The 18,345-nt window shown below is 35.9% G+C and overlaps 1 protein-coding gene across 10 annotated transcripts in view; it reads right to left on the bottom strand.

Annotated features, from left to right (window-relative positions):
• BCAS3 (BCAS3 microtubule associated cell migration factor) overlaps positions 1 to 18,345 on the bottom strand; it is a 386,186-nt gene that overhangs the window by 255,591 nt on the left and 112,250 nt on the right. For all 10 annotated transcript variants that reach the window (XM_068909662.1, XM_068909661.1, XM_068909660.1 and 7 more), the window contains exons 14-15: positions 16,243 to 16,376; positions 4,270 to 4,534 (exon numbers count right to left, since the gene is read on the bottom strand). In XM_068909662.1, coding sequence (XP_068765763.1) covers positions 4,270 to 4,534; positions 16,243 to 16,376 — 399 coding nt within the window. The remainder of the gene's footprint in view (positions 1 to 4,269; positions 4,535 to 16,242; positions 16,377 to 18,345) is intronic.

The following is an 18,345-nucleotide window of genomic DNA, read 5'->3' on the forward strand; positions in this document are numbered from 1 at the left end:
AAAAAAGAGATTTTGCAAAGGAAAATGTGCTATAATAGAATATTCCTAAAGAGCTAAATTCAAGCCTGAATGCAATACATACAGTACAATTTGTTCTTCCACAGTTCTAAATTTATGTACTACATTTCCACTTAGGCGTTAAGTTTAGACCAGGATCATTGTGTATTACGAACGGTCTTTTGGCAAAACTGCACAATCCAATTAAATCCACAATCAAAAAACAAGAAAACAAACTCAAAAAAAAATTATTTTTGAACGTTCTTAGTAAGTGGAGATGTGCAGCAAAAGGCTTACTGTTCGCTTAACTTACTGTATTAACATCTGTGCTATGTTCTGACTTTGGAAACCTTTGCAGTGAACAACAGCAAAAAGCTCTGAATAGGTTCAGACAGACTTAGTGTTGGTGTGAGAAATAATGATAATAATGCACTAGTTTTTAATTTGCAAAATAATACTAGAGTTGCATGGAGCTTTCCATTTTCACAATAAAGCGTACCTGAGAGACAGCTACGTACCATCACCCCTATTGCATATATGTAAAAAGGTCATATAAGGCCATATTCTACTCAACTTTCAGCGCTGCAACCAATTGATGTCATAATAGTCTTATAATAGTAAAAGCCCATAAAAGGATACCAACTTAACTCAGATATTACTGAGAACACGCTCTGGCAACCCAACTGAATGACAAAAATATAACCTCGCTGGGTTAACAGATAAAATAACCCTAACAAAATCTGTTAGCTATAAAAGGTGAAACAAACAAACAAAACCCACCACTCTTTATCATCCTCTATTTAACAGTTTACTTCATTCTGCTAAAAAGAACAAAGCCAAATGATGATTCCTTTGGAAATGAAATCATTTTCACTCTCGATAAAGGCTTACATTGTATGGGCAAACAATTTGTACGGTACTCTGAACAAAATGTAAATAGATTGCTTTCCTACTGTACACACAGCAAATAGCTTCATTTTGAAACCAGAAGTTAAAAAACAAGTGAGAAAAGTATTAAAGTCTGAACTCTGCAAATATTTACAGCAACAAAAACTAATCACAAGTTGATATCAATGAGTTGTAATTGGTACCCAAAAGAAGAGCTAACATACAAGTTTTTTTGTTTACAGAAGTCCATTCTTTTGGCCTAACGTTGTTGCAATGTTACTGTAATGTGAAAGAAATACTAGCAGAAGGACTAACAGCAGTTTTTGTAGCTTAAGGCTTACTCAAAACTTCTCTAAATTGCAAAGGACGTAAAAGGAAAATCATTACGTCAAGACTCCACATGCACACAAAAATCAGAAATAAAACCAGTTTACCATAATCTTTTCTGAATTTGTCACTTAATCAACAACTTGTATCATTGCAACAGTGCTCTCTGGGACACTTGTCTATGCTAGTATCTCCATTATAATCATCTGTATTTATAAGGATGACTAAGGAAAGTAATAGTTACTCTGTATTGAATAGTAATACAAAATAAGAACATGTGTCTCACTCCCAACTTTGTAAAAATTCTAACAGCCCATGAATTAAAATCACTCTCTATTCTTCAATATTCTGTGGAAAGTAAGTACAAAAACACATAAATAGACTAAAAAAGACATGTGAATTAATAGTTTTTGGTAATCTCAAATGTTTTTACAAACTTTAAATTCTACACATACGGGTCAGAGAGATTATTGCTTTTTTTACAAAGTGGAAAACCAGCATACAAAAATCAGTTGAATAAAATTTACCAGGGGTCACAGAGCAAGTTAAAACTAAAGCCAAGAATTAAACTCAGAACTGCTCTTTTCTGCTCCGAGTACTAGCTACAATATCACAAGACTGCCATAACTCCTCCAAACAAAAATAATTTAACGTTACGGTATGATAAGGAGCTGTTACAATCTGTGTAAACCCATCTTAGTTCACAAATTAAAATAATCACCACAGTTACTGGCTAATCCAGCTGCCACGTGTGCACACAGAATCCCTCCATTGAAAGTCACTGTGAACTTCAAATTTTTTTTTTTCCAAGTGGATAATAGAGGGGTTTTTGTAAGAGGCATATAATACGGTATGATATCCTGCCTAACTTGTGGTAGGTAAACTAAAAGATTACCAAAATGAAAAAGCAGCGATAATAGTACTAAAAACATTATGGCATTTTACCAAGTGAAGATAGTTTAAAACTAAACATTTTTATCTTTTGTCTAACTTTTTTTTTTTTTTTGGTAAGATATGGAACTGTTTTGTTTTGAGTCTAAAATCTCTTATTTTCATTCAAAGCACCATGGTGTTCTGGATTATCTCATTTAAACAACAACACGTGCCTAATATCCTACAGTTATTGCATACTTTTATGCTAAGCCTGCTAGGTGGACATGAGTGGCTTTTGTTACAGAGAGTAGCAGATGAGGAAGAACGATTTAAAGGATATTCCTTTCTTGTAAAAGATTGCAGTATTATTTTTGAGATCTCATCTGCACTTCACAGCCATCACTCAGTACTTCCAATTACTATGGCATAATTATCAACCTTTCAGTAGTCACAGCAACCCTGCTGCCTTGGTCCATGAAACCAAATGTCAAATGCAACTGCTGCTTTTTCACATAAGACATGTCAAATTATTTAAAAATGTCAAATGTACCTTGGAATACTGTAAAGGTAACAACTTACTGTAATTTCTCTTGACAGAAAACAGAATTGGTTGGATAAAAGCTACAAAAGCTGATAGTTCCTTCCTCTTCTCTATGTGATGTCAATAGTTAAAAGTGATTAGATGTGCTATAACTGCTTACAGGAATCCCAAGTCTGTTTCCAGCATGACATGCCGGGTTGCTGTATAACGGTGAGAGAGAAACTACAACAGTAAGATACACACGTATCACCAAGAAGAATGAGACTTTTGGGTGCCTTCTGATAGCTGCAGGCAGAAGAACACGGTAGATGCTTCAGAACAGCTGTTTTTGTTTAGAAAAGTCCAAAAGAGAAGACAGAGGGTTGGTTCTACTGAGAGAATTCTTGCTCCCTTAATAATCAACAAGCAATGAAAACGTCCCTTTGATTCAGAAACCCCACAGAGATTCTCTCTAGCTGCAAACATGTTGACTATGACAGTAGGAATATCCAGCAGTTGGGATTTCACAAGCCCATCTAATACTAATAGTAATCGGGGAATAACGCTCTTAGGCTGGAAAGGGGCAGTTAGCCCTCCCAAATTGCTACTTCAGCATTCACTTCAAGGGAAGCTCTGACTTGCTCTTACTAGAAGGGAGAGGTAAGAATGAGCAAATTCTGAATCCAAACAAGCTACCAGTAATGACCTCAAAGAGGAGGGCAAAATAAACAGCAAAAAACAAACTGAAGAAGCTGGACCAACGATGATTTTTGAACCTTTTTAGGTTCTCCTCCTTTTACTATCCCCAAAACATATACACCACAGGAGTAGGAACTATAGATCAATTCTTACAGATTTTTTTTCCTTTGTATATTCTATTATTGGCCACATTGCTAAAATAAAAAATCAAAAAAGAATGAAGTGGACGAAATCTATTCCATCAAGTTCGTTTTGCCTACTTTTTGCATTTCTCCTCAAATAATATTTAATGTGGATGTGATAATCATCCAAGCTGATAAGCAGTAAGAATTTTAGGTAATTGCATTTAAATATAGGCCAGATTACTGATTTTGAGCTAGCTGTGAAACAATATCTGAAACATAAGACCCCAAAACTTTCAGTTTAGAGTGGAAGTTATTAACATCTGTGATAGCATTTACTTAAGTAGGCTGCGAAATTAGAACTACCTTCAAGTATTTCTACCATTGAGCATTCCTATAATATCTGCATACCCTACATACTTTTTCACAATAGTTGCGGCACCTTATTTTTATGAAACTCATTTTTTACTGGCACAATCTAGGTGGGTAAACAGAACGATCTAAGTCTAATCCTGCAATCTCCAGGAAATTCAATGTTCCCATTTTTCTGGTTGCTAGCAAGTAGCAGTAATTTTTCTAGATGCTAGCAAGTACTGCTGAAATGTGAAGTTGGAACACTATAGAGAAGTTTAGGCCAAGATCTCTAAAAGTATTTCAGAACCAAATCATTTTGAGGGAGGCAGCTATATAGCAGATAATGAAATATCTTTGAGGCTATGGGAACTACTGATTCAAGGGGTGAGGTTTCCTGACAGAGAGTGGGGGAAGCGGGACTGGGGCGGGGGGGGACAAACAAACAACGTAAAAAAAGAAAAGACGACGAAAAAACAAAAAGGAATTTACCATGAAGCGGTGAGCCAGATGGGCTGCTTGACAGGCCTGGAACAGGACTACAGCGACCTCCTTGTTTAGAAGTCAGTTCTTGCTCAATCTCTTCCAAACCTGCACTCTTTTGGAATCGGCTCATGCGATTTACCACTCGAGGTGACATATGTGTTCGGACGCAGGGCTGTCCACCATAAGGGTTGATGGGAAAAACATGAGAAGTGCCACGAAGTGTGCTGACCACAACCCAACGACAGTCGTGGCTAAAGGAGATATCTTGTACCTGCAAGATAGAAAAGTGAAATGGAGATACTAGTCACCAATGTACGCACATCTAAAACAGGAAATGGACTGTCATGTTTTAAAGGGCAAATCTTAATAGGAATCATAAAAGAAAAGACCAAATTTAGACAATAACTTGAATTTTTCTCATAAATACCAGCTGATCAAGGATCTTTGGTAGAGTTTAATATCCAGTTCCAAACTCTGTGTACTTTTCAAAATATTCTGAGATTTTTCTTTTCAAGAGGCTTACACTCATTAAAACAAACAGTGATACAAAGCACTACATAAATCCACAAGAGCTTGGTGTAATTTTTAAATTCAATTTAGTTCTAAAAAGAGTTGGAAAACCATTTCAATGACATAGTCTATGTCACTTGCTTTCTGGCTTTAAATTTTATAAACTACATAGAAAGGGGACCGGGGAGGGAAGAGAACAAGACAGAAGTAATCATCGGCAACATTTTCATATTTATGCCAGATATTTTTGATATGTCTACTGACCAAGCGATGACCAGAAATCCAGATTCATGAGTTAGCTTTTCATTTGTCTTTGAGTGGATGAGAGAGTAACTACTTAAACATTGCAGTCAGAATGATCCAGCTGAAGTCTACTTTGAGACATGCTGGGTCTGATTTTCAGAAGTACTGGCACCCAAAACTGCATTTAAAAAGTCAACAGAAAAGCACGTCCTACAGATCACAATTTAAACATACAAAAATCAACAGGCAGTATTTTCAAAAGCTGCCTCTAATACATAACTATAACGGCCTCTAATCCTGCTATTATCAGTTTATCCCTCAATGGAGGGACCGTTCATGCAGGTTTCCCTGACCTAGCCTCTTCTTTGGTGTTAACATTTTATCAGAAAGAAACTTAACAACTTTGGCCGTTTCTCTGGGACTTCTGGATGTCACAGTACTAACAGCAGTCACATAAGAATCCTTATTAATCAGTTGTTAAAGCCCCAAGAAAGATCCCAGTTAGATTTCTTTTTATGCATATGAGTACTTATCTACCACTTGAGAAATATGAGTTTCATTTTAGTTTTCCCTTAAAATGGCCGGTCTTGAGGCAAAAATAAAAATACAGTTGACTATTTTCTCTTGTAGTTACTGCTTGTGATTTCAGATACGAAGTCCAGAAGGATTTAGTTCTCTTTTAAGTGTGCTTTACATAACACTTCGATGGAAAGCAAATTCTTGTTCCTGAAGGAATGCTTTAAAAGAGAGATTAAACTTTGTTTCCAGGCCCATACTGGCAGACAACTCAAGAAAACAAGTAGACTAGGTTAAAATGATTTATCGTTGAAAAAATCCTAAAACAATTCTTCCAAAATGTTCTTAAAGGTAAAAGCTGACTAAAAAGAACCATGTACACAAGTGGGATTTAACCTGGCAAATAAACATATAGATGAAGGATTAGTTTTCATTATATTATTAAACAGCATAAACTAAATAAAATTCTTTAAGATTTCACTGAAGCCAGTTTTACAATACACTAGGTACTCAAATTGGAGTAAACACTGATAAAATCTTGACAAATATTCCAGAAATGCACTCCAACTATTCCAGACAAAAGCAGCAAGTATTCATCAAAGTGCAAGTTTCCAACCGAGCCCTGAAGCCTTGAGATAAAAAAGGATTTAAGTCTTGTGACAAGATATTTGTCTGACAGATTGTCACTATACAAAATGCTTCATCAACATTACATAGATAAACTAAAAAACAGCACTACACACCTGTTCTTTTCAATTATGGTGACATACCCAAATGATCTGCTAATGATATAGCTAAACAACCTCCCAGAAATCTGACAGCTTTAGCACTTGCAGTGATTCTGGTATTACTGATATAAAGTCACAGCACTTAAAGCTCCTAGTTTGCCTACAAAGTATTTCACCTTAATAGATTGCTCAAAAAGGATTAGAGACCCCACAGGGATTAACAAGAGCCAAAAAAAGAAATGCCAAAGCCACAGTATCAAACTATGGCACCAAGAGTATTTAAATATTTGCTGTTTAAAGAGGCAATTTCTACAGGTCAAAAAGGAAACACAAGAACTGTATGCAAATTAACATTCTCAATTATAAAACTCATTAATATAATAAAATCATTAAGCTTGCTGGAATACATTTCCAATCCCATGGAAGGCCTATTTTCTAATTTCAAATAACATAAAGAAAGGCAATGGCCATCTTCAGATGCTGACCCATCTGAACATACCACTGTTTTCCAAACGTATGTCATTCATTTTACACCCAACTTTGAATTCCCTTCCTGATTTCTAAAATGGTTTGTCCCAGCCCCCCTCAAGAAGACGTCCTTTCTCTGCGCTCTTCTGCGTACTCTCTCCGTGCCTCCAACACAAGCCGCTTCTATCTGGTTCTACAGTTTTGTGTTCCTAGTACAAGAGCGTTCTCCCTGAAACCGCAACCATCTGGAATGTACTTTACAAATCTCCCTGCAAACCAATGCCTTTGAGTCTTATTTACAGAAGAGATACACGGACCCGTCTGTGCCTCTTCAATCTCTTCCCTTCTGTACTTGCTTTCAATTGACTTCAGAGCCAAACTCTTTAACTCACTGCTTTCACTCATGTTTACCACATCCCCTCTCTTATCTTATGTTACTTCATTTGGTAGAGGATTTAAGCCATTTCATTTTCAGATCACTTTCTGTAAAACGACAGAGGGGGAAAAAAAGGTATCTTTATTGCATAACAGAAATGAATATGTTTCTATATTATTACACAGTTTTTAGTATGCATCCTTAGGCTTATGTTGTTTAAAAAATATACAGAGACCCTAGCATGAGATAACTGAAGCCAAGAAACCAGGAAACAATCATTACAGGATGTTTTTTCTCAGTCTAAACATTACATAGAAAAGAAATATTCCTGATCTTCAGGAAGAAAGTTTGTAACAACGTAATCCAAAATGTTCTCTTCAAAACAACGATCACAAATACTCACTCTCAAACTGCAGTGAGTATCACGGTGATGACTGCTTCAAATGTGGCAGCAACCACAGAAGCAGAGAACAAACAAGGACTCATCCAAAAAAGTGTTAACAGATGGCTGTGAAATGATTTATGATTTGTAGGGATATACCTGTAAACACCTACTCAACAATAACAAAGAGTATTTTGGAAGCTACTTTTATACCTGCAACGATACCACTTGTATCCTAAAAGTCTCAAGGATGGCCTAGCTTGTCTTTCATAGATGCAAGATTAGCAGCAGTGTAGCAGAAAGTTCAAGGGGTTCAGTTCAGAGTATCTTTCCAATTTCATACATGAGCATAAATTAAATACTTCTTCATCAAAGCAGTACACATCCATCTATGCAATGCAAAAGCATCCTTAACTTCTTTTCAATAGAACTGGAAGAAAGCAGCAGACCAGGCTAAGGTCAGAATGCTTGTTCCAGCATTCTCAGAAATCATTTCAAAAAAATTCAGCTGTGTGTGTCTATGAAAGAGATATATATATAAATTATCACATCAGACTTGCTGTTATCCACCACACTGTTACTGTACATTACACAGAGTTCTTGACTGCTTATACTATAAACAAACTGCACAGTGGCCCATTAGTGGTTTTCAAGTTTATGCTAAGCGTTGCAATTTATTGCTGTCCTTTAGGTTAATGTACTATTATTCCATGTATTTATAATATATTTCTGGATTTGTTGTTAATTATGATGTAATGTTTAGATACCAAAGATCAATCAAGACCCCACAGTGTTTACAGATATATGTTAATAAAGTACAAAGTACAGTAGATCTCTTTCAGAGTTTATTCTACAGCTCAAGGTCAACATCAGATTTAATACTCATGTCTGTATTCCAACTTTGTATCTATCCTCTGCTATCTGACCCAGGAAAGGGGAATACAGAGCTGAGATTCTGTTTAATTCAGGAGCCTTTAAGATATTTTAATTTGCAATACTAAATGCTTTTGTGGAGAATGTTAGCACTTTCTCCTAGCTTTAATACTATTACATCCTCAGTTTGTCTTGAAGCAGTTTGCTTACTTAAGGTTCAAGCTATGTTTCTTGCGGATTCAGAAGTCTCAGTGAAATCATTGGATGCTTCAAGGTCCTCAATAGAAACACCAAAGCATTTTTCTGGCCCAAAGGAACGTAGTTACTTAAGACAAACACATAATATTTCCTTACAGGTTAAAAGGATAACACCCTCCAATTCTCTTATGTCAAAACCAGGTACTGTATGACTCCTGCTAGGGGAGGGCTACATAAATTTTGTCTTTACTTTATAGAGTGTTTAGCTTGTTTCACAAATTTGAAACAGCGCAGATTTGAAATGAGAATCCCTGACCACATTACTTTGGTCCCCTTCTCAGAAAACGTACTTTTAACAGAGACAGTAGTCTGTATTTGATAATACTGCAGCAGCACAACTTTTTCAGAACCCAATCAGCGTTTGTCTAACCCCAAAGGGGTTTTGGCAGTCCTGAACACCCTGGTCCTCTTACGTTACTGTCTACAACTGGCTCTTCTCAGTACTAACAAGATAACTTTGATGAAATAAAAATTCAGTACCCTCACAATATTAAAAATATTGTTTTCAGAATCACGTACAATCTAGTACCTCCTTGGCCACTTGGATCCTTCTGTTTGACCCACAGAATCTTAATTCAAACCTGTAGTATAGAAGTTGCTCCTACATCATATTTTTTCTCGCTCTAGTTAATGACTTCTAGTAGTATTAACTCATTTAGCAATCAGTCACTTCACAGAACAAATAGATCTGTTCTTGCTTTATGTTCAAGTGACCATTGACTATTTTCCCATCAGAGACAATTAAACAATGCTTTCAAATATTCTGGTAAGCTTTAGCGTGACCTGGGAAGAAGTCATCCAGTACTTCTATGGAATGGAAATAACAGTCTCAGAAAGGTTTTCTTAACTGATGTTAGCAGAAATCTTTCAATAAGCCTGTATTATATGATAAATCCCCCATTATGCAGCTTCCTTCAGTTTTGTCGTTTATCTCATCTTCAGTTTTTCTTGCAACGCTTTTCATCTAGGTTTTCACTCCTAGTCTCTCTAACTTCTCTTCACTCTTACTATCTTCCCCTGCCTTAATTACTCTCCTTCTATGCTTCTTTTTAATTTCTGCTACCCTATTTTCCCGTGTTTTGAGTACTGCGATGTAAAATTCTCCAGAAATTGAAATGAAAATTTCACTTCTAGGTTTAGAATCTGAACTGAGAGAGACAGTAGGGTAATTTAATATATGAAATTTTAAAAGGGTATGCCATTTGTCAACTGCTCTATTGAACTCAGCTTTCAAAATTGTAGTGATTAGAAAATCATTTTACACAAGCAGATATACTGAAAATCTGGAGGGAATTATCTGAACTTAAGGCTTCAAAGGTGACATACGTTTGCTGACTTTATATAATGGAAGTCTATACAATTTATTGTTACCATTCTTTCCTTATTCTCACACCTTCTCCAAATTTAAATACAACGTTACTTAGAACACACTTATTAAAGTTCAAGCCAAAATTTAAAAAAAGAACAGAAGCAAGGGCAGTACTCAGAAAACTTATTTTAAAACAGCTGATTAAAATGAGATTGTGAGAGGTACGGGTGATTACAGAAGTAAATCACAGGGGACAGAGCGGCCTCATTTACCACTACTCTTGAAAATGACTGACAGCCCATACCCAGCCTATATATTTCTGGGCTACTAAAAAGTTCACATTGTACTAACTTGCCACACACTACTAAAATTTTTATTATCATCATTTGTTTTCCTAGAAAGGAGAAGAGGCTACACTGGGTTACCACGGAACCTACACAGGCAAACTTGATCTAAATGGAGAGGCTGAAAACCCACACAACTGTGACAGTTGTGCTACAGCTGCAAGGCACGTGTGTTCCCCAGGCAAATCCACTCCTGATGCTTGTGCATAATGCAAGAGTTAGAAAACGAAGCTCACAAAACTGAATCATGTATTTTCATAGCAAGTACAAGATAGAACTATTAAAATACATTCCTAAAACATCTTCCTAGTGCTTTTTTTCCTAGTGTTCCCCCCCCCCCCCCCAAACTTCCTGAATTTTGGTAAGTTACACCAGTAACTAAGCATATTCTTGTACATCTTACTGCATTAAATCATACCTCAACAGTGAAGTGAAACAACAATAAAGCATGACTAGCATTATCACAATAGGAACTTAACCCAGTTTCATGCACACTACGGAATGTCACAGAGAAAATTTACTATTATCTGAAGGACATAGCTGAAGTATTTAACTATGCTCTGCAGGGAAATGGCAGAGGAAAACACAAAACTACTAAACAACAAGAAAGAGCAGTAGTACTGAGGAGGTAAGGGTCAAAATAAATTAGAAAACTGTAGAAGTCTGTATTTGACTTTTTTTGGTTGAGAAAATTAAGGAAATGACATGGCAGCAAACACAAATGAAAAAAATAATAAAATCATGGACTAACATGATATGATTCATCAGACCCATATGGCTCTATGGACCCAACTCTGCCTCCCTGAGGCATCAAAACTGATTTCAACTCTACATAAAACAATGGCAGAATCTGGGCATAGTGAGACATCCAAGTAACGTACTTCAATCATAATAGCTACTCTGTAAGAACAACTGAAATTGTAAGTGCCATCGCGCTCTACAGCTCAGTCTCCTCAAGCTAGTTAGGTTACTTTTAGCCATAGCATTTTTTTTTTTTATCGGTTGCTTTCACCAAAGACTAATCAACTTCCCTAAATCACTCTTTATTATTTCAAGACTGTTCCCAGGTATGACTCTTTCCCAGAAATACTGTCTTTAAGAGACTGTTTCAATAATTGCAACTGTGTAACTATAATTATGTCAAAGGATAGGAATAAATTAAACATTTATAAACTACTCCAACGTTTCTCTGTCTGAATACAGTATGTGACATAACTTTGAATAGTCTCTATGAAATCATGTCACAAAAACATTTATGCATTCCCTAAAAAAAGTGTAAAGTGTTGTGTGGCAGCCCAGGCTGGAATGTTTTTTATCATTCTCTCTGTTTACCTATACTGACTGCAGTCAGTTATAACAGCAGTTTGAGTCAAAATAACAGAAGTCTGACAGCCTAAAGATTACAGAGGACCCTGGCCATCAGCCCACTGATGCTATCATTACGTTTATTTGTTCTAGGTTGAGATAATGCTGTTTTCAGGCTCTTTTTTTTTTTTTTTTCTGTTTACAATTTAAGATCAAAGAGAAAGGATCACCAGGTGACAATCTAACTTTCATCTGCAAGTCAAGGAGCTTCCTCAGCTCAGAACATGCTATACTTTATTGAAAATCTCACAAAACGTTCTTGGATAAAAATATGAGTGCAGTAAGTATTGATGCACAATGCAAGAACCATAACAGAGGAAAACGCATCCCTAACTAAAACACACACACACATATACATTTCTCCCCTTTACAGCTGAATTATGCAAGTGTGGATTTTCTGAGAACTTTAGTACTCTCTCTCACATGGTTAAATACAACCGTGGTTTGCAATAAGCCTTTGTGCTTAACACAGCATAATCATACTGCTTTCTTGCTCTTTTAAAAACACCGAACCATGAATTTCCAAAGCACAAATAAAACTTAAAGCCTAAGATATTAATCCAATCTAACTGAAATACTGAGTTCTGGCTGTGTTTGCAGAAAAGTAACTTTGAAAGGTGTGACCTTAGGACTCACACCTCCAACCAGTTAAGTATCTGAGCACTTCATGCGCTTTCACGGTTGTTGTCCTCAGAATTTCCTTATGAGACGTCCACTTTCCACCTTTATTCAGCGGATAAGGTTTCTTCCTATACTTGCTGTTCAAAGTCAGTAAATACAACATGGATTCCCAGTAACACCTTAGAAGTCAATAACACTCTGTTTCATTGCCCAAAGTATGCAGAAAGAGAATAGGAAAAATCGTGTTACAAAGATTAGGTGTGAATAGTCTGGGAGAATACTACTACTCACCCTTGCTTCACGTCAAGGAATCGGAAGCTCAAAAAGCCCACCTTACTCAAGCACAGTACCCAAGTCTCCCTCAGCATCACGGAACCAACCTCGAGCAGACTAGCATGGTATATAAGCCTTAAAAAGGCCACTGACAAAAGAACCTAGATGACAACTAGCAGGTGCATTTGGATCTGACTACAAGAGATACTGTACTTAAGTAACACAAAAAGTACGTATGAGCCTATGTTGAATATCAGCGCAACCTGCTATAAGCAGCATTTCAATGCAGAGAAAGCTTATTTTGCTGGGGAAATTGGAAGAGCCTCCTCCCTTTTCCCTCTAATAGAAATGTCACAAATAGCACAAGTGTAGCTATTGGGATAGACTGTCAAGACAAAAATCCCCGTTTTGTTTTCTGTCTGAAGTTCAGCATTCTAAAGCTTTCACTACTTATCCTGATTTTAAAAAAAGTGAAGAATCTCACTCTTGTCAAATCTAAATTTCATACAATTAAAAGGCTACTTTTACCAAGGCAAGTTCTCCTAAACCTAATGTTTAATTGCACTTATGCCTTAACTGACTGTGCCTAAATCTCACTTGATCTCCTTTTATATATATAGTGTGCATATATATTTTATTCATATACATAAAATACGTATTTTTATATATATTTATACAGGCACATACATACACAAGCTTTTTTTTTTTTTTTTTTTTTTTTAAAGGGAATAGTCAGTCAGGACATCTATGATCATACTGTTATCCAAAATATGATGATTCTATATTTTTTACTTTTTGCAGACTTAGGGGCTACTTAGGTCAAGGAAAAATTCTGACGTCCAGGAAAGGAGGCAGAATACATATAGACCTCCTTCCAACCAGTACGTACCCTTCAGAAATGGTTAGGAAAAGTAAAAATGGACTTTCGGGCAGAAATTTCTCAATTCCAAGCCACACTTTGTCATGAATTTAGAAGAATGCAACACAATATTCATTATATTATACAGTAATAGCACAGGGAACACATCTCCATTTGCATGAAACACACTAACTGATCAAAAAGCAACAAAAACAAAAGCATGTATTAGACTGTAAAAGACAGATTTTGTTGGAAACGTGGGGTAAAACACTATTGGCCAGAAACTTGCATAAGAAAGCAGATGATTTTGGTATGGGTATTAAATACCACATATTAAGAGGGGCATATGATGATGTTTAAACAATTCATAACTGGTAATAACTAAAAAAATTTTGACATTGATAATCACTCATGTCCATCAACATAAATTATAACTTCTTATAGCTTCTGTACAGAAGGTGACCTTTAAAACTACTGGCCTTGATTCACATCTAGCTTTAAACGAGCAGGGGGTAAAAAGCCTTGTTGCAAATGTATGAGCACTATTATAATCAAGAAAGGAGATACAGTGGCTTCCATTGTGCATCTTAGAATATCTACACTGAGAATTTTAAATTGAACAGTCTCCAAAATTCTTGTCTGTGAAACGTAACTTATATATGAAATTTAAGGAACAAAATAATAGAACACAGCACCACCTACTACTGTTCTCACTACAAAACTGAAAGTACTGTGTTGGTTAAAAAGTAAAAGAAAGAACATCGATCAAATTACGCAAATGTTTTAAACAACAGCTGTTTATGGGAAATTACAGGTATCAATGTGATATTGTTGCTGGATAGTTTTAATTATCAAGGGAGTTATAAAATCCACCAACACGTGCCTGACTGGTTAGATTTTTCTCTATTCTATACCCATTCCATATTGTTCATATCCCAAGTTAAAATACACAGCAAGAAAGAAAAAATTTTTACTCTTTCGGTTCTGAGATTGTAAAGCAATACCTTCACACAGATGCAAATACTAAACCTATAAAATTCATATTAAGAAATATTTACTCCTAAAACATCTCATATGTTTTCCAAAATACGTTTTAAAATACAAATTTATCAGCTTTAAAATAGAACACCTTTGTTCCTAATGACTGAAGTCATATATTTTTGTTTCAAACACTGATTACAGAGTATTTCCAAACAAAAATAACTTAAAAACATTATAGTAGATACTCAAATAGATGACAGGATATATGTATAAACACAGATCTCAAACATGTGCCCTTTATATTATTTATATATTTTTAAAATATTCACTTTACAGGCTAACTTTCAAATAGTATCTTTAAAGTTTTTAGATATCTGTTCCTTAACATCACTTACACTTTGCTTGTCTTTTTGTTCTTGCTCAACAGCACAAAGTGTTTATAAAGTTAATAATATACAAGAGCAGCACTGGTGTGACTTATTTTCCAATGTAACTGATCATTTGTTCCACCTCATTCTTGAAAAGCCTAATCAGAGATACCTTAAGGTATTTCACAGAATTAAATTTTGCATCCTAAAACCATCCATAATCATTAGTTGCTTCTTAAAAAAAGAAAACAAACAACTGTTTATAATTGGCAGGAAATACTTATTAACTAAATGCCTCTTAAGATAAGTATTATACTTATTTTCCCAGGTATTCAATAGGCTTGTTTCTAATTTCCTCTCATTTTTCTCACAAAGGTTATTCATTCCTATAGTAAACAATTGTCTAAAATATTAATTAGATTTTTCCAGCACAGTAGCAACAAGAACACTTTAGAGACGATGCAATTTTAAGCTACCAATAATTTAAATTCATACAGATTGAAACATTATCAACCACCCTCAAAAAAAGCTTTCATGTTCTACTTGCTACAAAGGTAAGGAAAAAACCTAAGGGAAACAGCACAACCCATGGAAAAAAATGGTTTGAAGCAACTCTAATCATGGTGCCACAGTAATCCAAGCTTCCAGTGTTAGGGTCATAATCACAGGGCCTGAGGCTTCTCGCTGTCACACTAGGTTACATCCGCCAGACTGTCATAAGTCTGTGCTTTCAGAGTGTAATTGCATCAGCAAGTGCATTTCTTACCCTGTGGTGACATTTTTATTTATGTATTTAAAATAGGTTCTTCCACAGTTATTCAGTGCTACAAAGATGAGGCTCTCCTGATGCCTAAAAGCAGGGCTGTGAAGGACTCGGGCATAACACATTGCACTTCATGGACCACTGCAATACTAGCAAAAGAGTGATGCCTCTCATTTTTTTCCAATTTATCATCAAATTACTTTATTAAGCATTTTTAAGGTAATTTCAGTCTTTCTCACCCTATTCTAATCTAGCCTAATTTAGTCTTCCCTCTTTAGAAATGTGACTGTTATGTTAAATCTGTATTACTACAGTTTCCAACAACTTCCTCCATTTTGCTGAAGCGTAGATACCGGTTAATCAGAGTCCTTTGATTAACTCTTGCTTTCAACTCTCTCATTGTCTTTCTTGGGCTTTTACCACCAAAGCCAAGCAAACCCTGACAGTTGCTTCACAGGCACTAAACAAATGTTTAACATGTTACATGAGAAAAGGTTAAATACAAACACAGCTAATAATCTGGGCTCTTTGGAGGCAGTGTCATATCTGAATAAATCTGACAGCACCTCATTGTAAAGGGCAAGAATTTATTATTGTCCAGGTTAAATGCTGTGCTCTTATCCTTCTTGCGGCTATAACATAAGAAAGGCTCTTTGTGTGCTGAAACAAACATTAAAGTGCCAACATACACAAAACGTATAGGGTGTCTGGGGATTATTCTTCAGCAAATAATTTAACTTACTTTGGCTTCAGTCTCTCCCCTGTGAAGTGTATACAAGTGATGGACGGCACTTTGTGATGATGACCAAGGATGTGTCAGTATTTGAAAAACATGGAAATCATGGCCTAATGTGTCAGTAGTGACCAGCAACATCCCTAGGTAAAATTGAAAACAGAAAAACACAAGAGATTAATTGCTGCAAAAGAAGAGGCTTAAGAATTTCTATCTAGAAGGCTAACACGTTTTACATTTTGTTTTCTGGAAACAAAATAAAACATTTGCAAGACAATTACTGAATTTAAAGGGAATAATTTCATAAAAATGAGTCAGAACTTCAACTGAAATCATGTAACAGTATCACAGCTGAAGCAGTACAGTAGAAATCTATTAAAATCAACTGAAAAATATGACAGTACTCAACCTGAAGTTGAGAACTTCTGTGAAATGATGAACATTAGAGTGAAACCCCAAAATGCTCTTCATTGTGAAAGAGCCTGTATAAAAAAAGATTGATGTTTCCACCATAATTATTTTTGGAAGCAGAAACACTGTTAAAACACAGCCAAAACAACTTACCTCCAAAACAATCTTGAAGCATTTCTCCTATAAATGTATATAAAAGAAACTGTCTGATTTACTGCTTGAAAGGCAGCAAATCAGAGCTGAGCGCTTTCAAGTGAAATATTAAATTAGGTACTAATTTCATTGAAATCAGGTCACTGATGGATGGACTGAAATGATTAAATTAGAAGAAAGAATCACAGTAACTTATATATACTGTTTACTTCTTTCTCCCTTTATATGTCAGTCCATGAACCAGTTTTTAAAACATTTAGAAACACATATTTGAAGTCTATTTTTGCTAATACTTTAGGGTTTTATAGCAAAAAAGTAATACTTTTGCACATATAAGTGTGGCATCATGATAAAATTTAATCCTACAGGAAACAAATTTCACATACATTTTTCTATATAAAAAGTCCATATCACCTTCCTTGTTAATGAAATTTATTAAATGAGTACCCAAAATGAACCTCTGACATTTAACTAACTTAAAGTGAAAACTGATTTAAACAGTTTAATAGCTACACTGAAGTGCCTTTTAAATAATTTTAAAGGTATCGTATCTATTAAAGAAAAAAGGAATTTTCCACTTAGGTCTGGTTGTGTTGATTCTTCACTTAAAACATAATTGAAATCTTTCATCCTTCAGGAAGGGAACTGAAGTCTCCACATTTAACATGACACCTACTCAAAGGATAAATGATTATCTCATTTCTGTCATAAAAGAGCGTTGGCTTTCTCAGTTTGTTTACACATGGCTCCACAATTCATCTTTGCCTCTTCTGTTCGCTGCTGCTAAACAAACGTATTTACTACAAGTTCAAAACCGCTCACATATCATTAAGGTCCTAGCATGTACCCCTTTTAAAATTTTAGAATTGGACAGAAAAAAAGAAAGGAAAAAAACCCCTCTCATGTACTGAGCAGCAGAGAAACATGCTCTCAGCAAAGATGAAGCTAAATTAACTTCTCGCCTTTTCTGCGTAACCGCAGTTACCACATCACTGCATTGCTATCCTCGCTGTTTTTCCTGCTCAGCACTCCTGGAGGCCCTCTCCCCTCAGGCCCAAACAGGAGAACTGCAGCGGCCGGAGGCCTGACCCCAGGGGCCTTACGACGCGGGCCCAACGGCTCGGGAGCTTCGTCAGAGAACAGGTCCTGGTTGACGGGAAGAACAGCACAACGCTTAGGCCCCTAAGTGGGCAAATACAGAACTAGCACGTGAACATGTCGATGCCTCAGTTTCTCTGGTCGCAACTCTTACGAAATAAGGATCTTGTGAACATAAATACTCAAAAGACTATGAGGCTCACCAGTACCACAGTATTAAGGTACAAAACTGCAGAGAAATTTAAATCGCGTTTAGAGACAAATTTGCCTACAAGTTTCCTTTTCAGCTTGACCACTGATGCTGTTAGGGCTTGGACAAGAAAGAGGCCACCCACATTGCATACATCCATTTCCTCAAAATCACCCGAATGCAGAATCTTAAGTCTGACCTCAGCAAGATTCCCTCCAGTAGACATACTTTTACTGCTACAGGCTGTTACTCTGATTGTG

This window comes from Struthio camelus, chromosome 16 (genome assembly GCF_040807025.1).
Source record: "Struthio camelus isolate bStrCam1 chromosome 16, bStrCam1.hap1, whole genome shotgun sequence".
In the NCBI taxonomy this organism is placed as follows: Eukaryota; Metazoa; Chordata; class Aves; order Struthioniformes; family Struthionidae; genus Struthio; species Struthio camelus.